The sequence below is a fragment of the Abramis brama genome, assembly GCF_963993115.1.
Source record: "Abramis brama genome assembly, chromosome: 7".
Lineage (NCBI taxonomy): Eukaryota > Metazoa > Chordata > Actinopteri > Cypriniformes > Leuciscidae > Abramis > Abramis brama.
The window spans coordinates 43,125,740-43,133,637 of record NC_139969.1 but is presented as its reverse complement, the minus strand read 5'-3'; the positions used below and the strand labels follow the sequence as shown (position 1 = coordinate 43,133,637).

The following is a 7,898-nucleotide window of genomic DNA, read 5'->3' as shown; positions in this document are numbered from 1 at the left end:
GGATTTAAATTGTCTGCTTTTTGCCAGCCCTCTCTCCTGGCTTTTGCAGACTTTGAGGTGTTCCCTGGCGTTTTGATTAAACATTAAAATTCCGAATAAACTTCGACTATCTTGCTCTGCTGAGGTTAAAAACTGTGCGCGCTCTTTGGCCACGCTGAACAGCCAATAGCAGCGTTGCTGATCAATGTTTCTACTATCGATACATATCCCCTTTTAAACCAGCGCATGAACGCGCAATTATCTCAGATAACTCAATCCAGTGATACTAATCATATCCGGCAAGTGTGTTCGAAGAACCGAGTTAGCCAGATCATGATTCGCACGATGATATCATCTCGGATGTGTCATTTGATCTCGGATGTAATAAGCAACGTACGAAGAACAGGCCCCAGGCCCCCAAATACCTTTCCGACTTAATTATCACTCATAATCCATCCAGATCACTCAAATCAAGAGATCATCATCTCTTGGCTGTTCCACGATCTCGCCTAAAACGAAGAGGTGATCGGGCTTTTGCAGTAGTCGGCCCTAAGCTGTGGAACGCCCTACCACTACATGTTAAATCAGCCTCCACACTAGCTGAATTCAAATCTTTGCTGAAAACACATTTTTTCTCTAATGCGTTTAATGTACCATAACTTGTATGGTTTTGTCTTTTTTTGTTTGCTTTTCTTATCTTACTGTACAGCACTTTGGCCAGCCAAGGTTGATTTTAAATGTGCTCTATAAATAAAATTGATTTGATTTGATATTTAACCCAACATTAGAAGCACGAGTCCAGTGTGAGTTAAGCAGTGTGAAATACTTGATTACTGTAGCCTACTTTAATATTATTTTACGGGATTTGTACTTTACTCAAGTGAAATTTAGACTGAATAATAATACTTTACTCGTACTTTTTCCTCCTACAAATGTACTTTGATGTGAAAAGTACTGTGGTGTTCAGAGGTTTACAGTCAGGTCTTTATCACCCAACCAGGTTTTTTGGGACATTTAGCCTGAGCAAAATACAACAAATCAGTGTTTATGAAGCACCTCAGATAACCAAGGGTTAGGGGGAGTAGCGCATGCTGGCCTGGAGGAGAGAGGGCAGATATTGTCTAGAGAAGAGGTTAGAGTGGAGCATAAGGTATCCGTTGCGGTATTCACATCCAGAGATGAGAATTGTGAGGGTGGGGGAAGAGAAGATGACACGACAGAGGAAAGATGGGAGGGAGAAAATGAGCGCAGGTTTCGTCTGAAAGTGACTGGTGGGGGGGTTGGTGGTGCAGGGGTAGGAAGTTGTTGTCTGTGATGCAGTTGCGTGTGTAAACCAGGTCCAGTTGGTTGCCTGATTTGTGAGTACCTGTGGTGATGAGTCGTTTGAGATCGAAAGAGGCTAGGAGAGAGGTGAAGTCTGTTGCATACGGCTTCTCTAGATGAATGTTGAAATCACCAAAGACTACAAGTGGGGTGCCGTCCTCAGGGAAAGAGGACAGCAGCACATCCAGCTCCTCTACAAAGCTTCCCAGTTGGCCTGGGGGCGATATATGACTACAATATGGATCTTACTGGGAGTTGTAAGTGTAATTGCATGATATCCAAACGAGTTGTTGTTGCATAGAGAAGAGAGAGTTGAGTATTTCCAATTGTTAGAAATGAGAAGCCCTGTAGCCAGACTGGCGAGGAGAGTGAGAGAAAGAGAAGTTGTTAGAGAGAGCAGCAGGGGTTGCTAAGTCATCTGGACGAATCCAGGTCTCAGTCAAGCCCAGGATACTAAGAGTAGAATGAGATGCAAAGGCTGGAATAAAGTCAGCTTTATTGACTGCTGACTGACAATTCCAGTATGTGGTGCTGTAATTCTGCCACAGAGATACAATAAAAACAGAGAAGACTTAGAGCATGCGCATAAACCTTGCGCTGTATAGATATATATATTGCGCATCTTATGATCCTATCTTACTCATGCTGTTCACTTTTCATATAATCAACATGGATTAAATAAAAAAAATAACATTATTTACACAAATATTAAACTAAATACGATTCCCAGCAATCTCGAACAAATCCCTTACATACCAGTGCCCTTGGGCCCCAATTTGCTAAATCCGCCACTGATATGGACTGACCCTGGGGGAAGTGAACACTCAGGAGGAACACTCCTTGTAGAGTGAGCCCTCACCTCAAGGGGACACGGCACACCTTGGGACTGATACGCCAAGATAATGGCATCCACTATCCAGTGGCCAACCTCTGTTTGGAGACAGCTATTCCCTTCTGCTGATCTCCAAAGCAAACGAAGATCTGTTCAGAACTTCTGAAGCTCTGTGTGTGGTCCACGTAAATGTGCAGTGCATGAACAAGACACTGCAACGCAAGGTCTGGGTCTCTGGGTCTGGCTCCTCCATGGGTGGCGCTTGCAAGTTCACCACCTGGTCTAGGAAGGGGGTAGTGAGAACTTTGGGCACATATCTGGGTCAGGGTCTCAGGATTTTGTGTGAGTCAGCCGGTCCAAATTCCAGGCATGTTTCGCTGACTGAAAATGCCTGCAGGACCCACACCCTCTTGGTACATGTGAGCGCAGTCAGGAGTGCTGTCTTGAGACCCGGTCTTAAATTTAGAGAGATTTCTGGGTTAGTTCGTTTTTTGTTTTGTTTATTTTGGCCATGCTCTCCCCTAAAGCTATTGTTGCTATTTTCATTATTATTATTTTTTATATTTCTAGTTTAGTTATTGTTGCCTTTGTGCCTTTTTTACCCATTATAACAGAAAATTAAAAGTTAATATTGGTGGAATTGGTGGTTGTGTTGTTGATTCTGGGACAGAAGGTTGAAATCCTCGTACTCTCCTTGGTTTTCATTTTCTTTCTTTTTTTTGGTGTAAATTGTAATTCTTTACTTTATTACCTCCTCATTGTAAATATCCAAATAAGCCTCTCTTTTTTTTGATCCAGAAACAAACAATACAACATGCAATGCTGTAGTAATTTATTGATGTAGAAAACAGAGAGATAAACAAAGATTTATTTGGATCAAACTGGGGTTAAGATTCAGGCTCATTTTAAAAACCATTTCAAACCTTTACTGAATGTGCACTGAAACTTATCTTTTATCTTAAGGATAAAATTTGCATAGGTAAAATGAAAACAATGAAAAAAGTGCAATATTAGTATTGCTCAGGAAAAAACGAAGTTTGGTATTTTGCGTGCAGGATCAGTGGACTGTGGCATAACATCCTCTCATTCCACTTAATCTGCCAATGAAATCAGAAAACAATTATTAAGGCAAAATATACATAATATAAATAGTACATGTCTACACATCATGTCTCTCTCCTTTTATTGCTCACCTGAAAACACCTCAACCTCACACATATGGAGATATTCATTGCGCCCAGGTATAATAATGTTGACATATCGCCCCTTAATAGGCTTAAACTCAAATGTTTTTGTCTCTCCATTTGGGATGGACACAACAGTTGCAGCCCTGTGAAGACACAGACACACAGAGAAATAGAGAGGGGCGTATCAAAACGGCATGAAGCATATTAAATATACTTCAGTCAAAGACAAGTTTGAATTAAAAGGATTTATTCAAAGTAATGTTATCTTATTTACTCATTTTCAAACCATTTGTGAAAGTATTAAGAGAGAGACAATACTTACAGCTCATTATTGTTGCCATTATTTTCCAGGCTGTTGCCGATACGGATCTGAGCACCATTTATCCTCGTTGCAGGAGCATCTGCAAGATTAGTGATGCTAACCCTGGTTACCTTGTAGACTATCCCCAAGTCAACTCTCCACCAGGGGTCTCTGTCCGCATTAGTATGACTGCATGACCCAAGACTGTACAGTGGATTGCTGTTGCCATCGACAGCCCTTTGAGCTCCTGCTCCACTGTATATGGAAGACTGGACAGCTGTGGCTCCAAGAGCAAGATTCCCTGTTTAACATAAAATATTAATCAATAACTTTTTTTATTTTGACTTAATATATTCTCAATATAAATGGGCAAAATAATGCTAAGATATGTAATCCAAATTATTATTACACGGCTCTCTGGAATAGTTTCTTGTATCAAACGGCGAACCCACTCTCTCTCGTTTCATATAGTTACAGATATTGATTATATTCAAATACCAAGATTGCATTGAAGTATTTTTAGCATTAAGAGTACTGTAGTGTTCGTCTTGTTGACCGAATGACAGTTAATAAAGATAATAAAGGCAAGAATTTCATCACAAATCAATGTCACTTTCATTTACCGGTATAGCACTTAACCACAATATAGATTGTTTCAAAGCAGCTTTACAATGATACTAGGAAATTGAAGTAACAGAGATTGTTTTGGCTTTACAGCAGATCTAGAACTATCTTTTACTATCTATTTTACTATCTACTACAATCTAGATCTAGCTGACGGCGTGCACAAGTGTATTGCGCGTTTAGTCTTTAGGTATGGGCGTCTAAATATATATGTGTGCAGGCGTGTATAATTAATAATACATACTTTTTATTTAAACTAATTAATGCTTTAATTTAGCCATGTAATAATAAGCTGGAGTCCTGATCATCCAGTCAGGGTTTATTTTGCTATAACAACCGTCTTGATATTATCCCTTATTGGTTAACAAAAATCAAGAAGAATATTATACATGCGTTACCAACAACATTGAAAGTAATGAAGAACACTCACTTGGACCACAAATGTACGATGGTGTGTCACTTACTGTTAACAAAATAATAACAGTTACACACACATTAATAAGTACATAAATTCTATCCCAGTCGTCTCTCTGTCCCTTACCTGCAAACACCTCGACTTCACACAGAGTGAGGATTTCATCATTCCCAGGTAAAAAAATGTTGACATATCGGCCATTAACAGACTCAAATGAAAATGTTTGTGTGCCATTAGGAGCAGTGATAAGAGTTGCAACCCTGCGAATACATGAACAGTGTTAAAATGAAAACCAGAAGCTACACAACACAATTCACACGTCTAACAAATTCAATTCAGCTGTATTGAAATCAAATGGTTTTGTAAAGCACTGCTACAAGAAACATTGGTCTAAATTTACCAATGTTAATCACAATCTGAATAAAATGTTGAAGTAAAGTACATCTCCATGGCTGTGGCTCGATGAGTGGATGGTTTGTGGAAGATCTACAATATTGCATAAACATGGGAAGATGATAGAACAACTGAAACATTTCTTACACCTCATTGTTGTTTCCGTTGTTGTCCAGATTGTTCCCAATACGAATCTGAGCTCCTCTAAGCCGCTCTTTGCAACAGTCTCCACGATTAGTGATGGTAACGTTGCTTACAGTGTAGACATTTCCAAGGTCAACTCTCCACCATGGATTAAACTCAGTTTTAGTGAAAGTGCATGACTCCCTCTTGTAATCTGAGTCTCTGTTTCCATCGACTGCATGTTGAGCATCTCCCTGTGGGTGGCCTAAGGAGGACTGCACAGCCATGCCATTAAGAGCTAGATTCCCTGTTCAAGATGATATGAAATTAAAAAAAAAGGATAAGACAGGTTCAAAGCATGACAAATAAATATAAATAAAACACATTTTCAATTACCATATATCAGGGTATAATTTTAATAAATCAATCTGATCAAAATATAATACACAATGGTTAGAGATTTTTACTAGTATTATTCTAAACGTACCTTGGGAATCAGCGACGCATATCCCAGTAAAAAGTGTTAGAAACAAAATCACACGCATGGCCATCCTGATATAAGACATAACACATCTCATATCAGCATATGAAGGAATCATTTTCAATTTCTCCTGCTGCTTTGTTGAGTTTGCTCTATTTTTAATGTATTTCATCTTCTACGCCCATGATATTAAGACAATTTAGTAAACTTTACAGTGTTATTATAGTTAACTAAAACTTTCTTCTTCTTTCTTTTGGAGCTGTATTGTTATTTTGTTGTGCTTAAATCATCGCTGTATAATAATTAACTTCCTCCTTTCAGATTCCTCAGATTCGTTTTCAGATCGTGGTTCCGGTTAAACGTACCAGTTTTCATTTCGATTTATCAAAGTTCGGCCGAGAGACAGCCTCTGAACCAATTTTGGGTCGACCTCGTTGAGTACACTTTTGAACAAATATACATTTAAAAAAAAACTGTTCAGTCATTTCTGTGCGGCTCGGTCCAAACATCATCTTATCAGATTTTGGACAAAATTTGAAGGAGTGGTGAAAAAACTGAATACTGTACTTTTCAAAATTGCCGCTACTGTAATTGGTGGAGTCTTGATGTAAGATGGTTAATGTGATCAGCATCAGATGTATTACGTTTTATTTTTCTAGATCAAATGGTTAAAAAATTACAACCGTTTGAATGTAACATTTTTAACAATTTTTTGCTTTTCTTTACCATCACTACAAGTGTGCCATATTTCATAATTTTCCTAATTACAGTTCATATGGCTGACATTGATTCCCATTATGGAAAAATAATAATAAGAAAACTAATGGATTCCAATTATAATGTTATCCCAGTGTAGAGAGTGCATAAACCTTCAACTCACCTGGAATCCGTCAACCTCACAGAAGACCTTCACGATTCAGCAGTTATCTACTTTTAAACAAAATATTAAGTTTTTAAATAAACAACAAATAGCATTATTAATATTTTTTTATAAACAATTGCTATATTTAGATATTTATTTTTTATCCAATATATTATCCATGAGAAATATTATGCCGTCAAAACATTTCAAACCAAAAACGTGCCATTAAACATAGATATGAATATTGATACGAACCAGCAGTCTGAAAATGGTCTAGTTGAATAATATTGAGCTCAGAAATGATGCTCTATTTATTATTGAATTAAGGCCCTCCCAACCAAATAAATTAATCTGATATCTGTAAAATAAACATCAAATGGCTCCATTACAAAAGAGTCTTCATTTTAAGAAGCTGTACCTAACCTTCACATGTCCTCCTACAATATTAGTCTTGGTTAAACAGAGATGATCACATCATGATTCTCTATAGTCAAACCCTCTCTATGTTTTCACAAAGGAAAGGAATTATATATATATAATGGGGGGGGGAATTACAGTTTTTCTCGATTGTTTGAGCTGAGCTGAAGCTGTGCTGACTTGAGTGAACAATATTGAATGCTAGTGCTTTCTAAATGACAACATGGTCTAAGCAATGAGAAATGAAGGGATTTGTGTGTAGAGTTTTGCAGTGACAGTTCAACAAATCTGACTCATGTGTCAAAACAGGGAATAGTGTTTATAGTTTAGTGAAATGGGTGTGCTTTTTGATAAATGGCGTTATGGTTTTGAAATTTTAGTTCAAAAGCCTGGTTATAGTGTTTAAGCAATCGAGAAAAACTGTAATAGGATCTGAGTTGTATTCAGGTACGTTTCAACAGTATTTACTGATCAGTATAATAATGTGCTACAGTATCGTTTGGAATTTAAAAACAAACAAACAATTGAAACCCTTTTCCTGGCATACAAGACAAAAACATGATTAATATGTTGTTTTGTAGATTTCCCATATCAATATAAAAAGAGTGTGCTCAGTGTAAACAGTTCATTTCCATTTGTCCAGTTAGGTACTTTTTGGTTGTGTTTACCATCTCGTTTAACAAGGAAGAACCATGTGGATCTCAGCAAATATAACACAGTGTAAATAGAAACTAGTTTCACTAAGTATTTGCACTGTTTAAATAGCAATATATTGTATTTTACACTATGTAAACTGTTTAATGGTGCATATTTCTAAACACCTTTTACCTTATTTTGATTATTCTCAGGTTAGGCAGAGTAAGTCAAATCTATTCTAAATCATAAGCATCTGAATTCTAATACTTCTCCGTGGTCTGTTCAACTCACTTTTGTAGAAATCCAAGACTTTTGGCAGGCAAGC

General features: G+C 37.5%; 1 protein-coding gene across 4 annotated transcripts; it reads right to left on the bottom strand.

The window, feature by feature from the left end:
- Positions 1–2,950: 2,950 nt before the first annotated feature.
- On the bottom strand, positions 2,951–7,023 carry LOC311087334 (pentraxin fusion protein-like). Of its 4 annotated transcripts, XM_084120671.1 has the most exons (9): positions 6,776–7,023; positions 6,539–6,585; positions 5,665–5,729; positions 5,202–5,484; positions 4,788–4,921; positions 4,677–4,709; positions 3,644–3,923; positions 3,328–3,464; positions 2,951–3,231 (listed from the first exon to the last, which is right to left on the bottom strand). In XM_084120671.1, exons 3-9 carry the CDS (start codon positions 5,726–5,728, stop codon positions 3,227–3,229), a joined length of 936 nt encoding a protein of 311 aa, XP_083976797.1. In that variant the 5' UTR covers position 5,729; positions 6,539–6,585; positions 6,776–7,023; the 3' UTR covers positions 2,951–3,226. The 4 variants fall into 4 exon arrangements, with proteins under 4 accessions (XP_083976797.1, XP_083976799.1, XP_083976798.1 ...); XM_084120673.1 differs by lacking the exons at positions 4,677–4,709; positions 5,665–5,729 and having other exon boundaries at positions 6,776–6,806; XM_084120672.1 differs by lacking the exons at positions 6,539–6,585; positions 6,776–7,023 and having other exon boundaries at positions 5,665–6,455.
- Between the last annotated feature and the right edge of the window lie 875 nt (positions 7,024–7,898).

Coding starts and splice junctions, on each gene's coding strand:
- LOC311087334 (XM_084120672.1), bottom strand. CDS start 5,830: ATGAAATACATTAAAAATAGAGCAAACTCAACAAAGCAGCAGGAGAAA. Junction 5,485..5,664: donor ATGCGTCGCTGATTCCCAAG/GTACGTTTAGAA, acceptor CATCTTGAACAG/GGAATCTAGCTCTTAATGGC. Junction 4,710..4,787: donor TGAAGTCGAGGTGTTTGCAG/GTAAGGGACAGA, acceptor TTTTGTTAACAG/TAAGTGACACACCATCGTAC.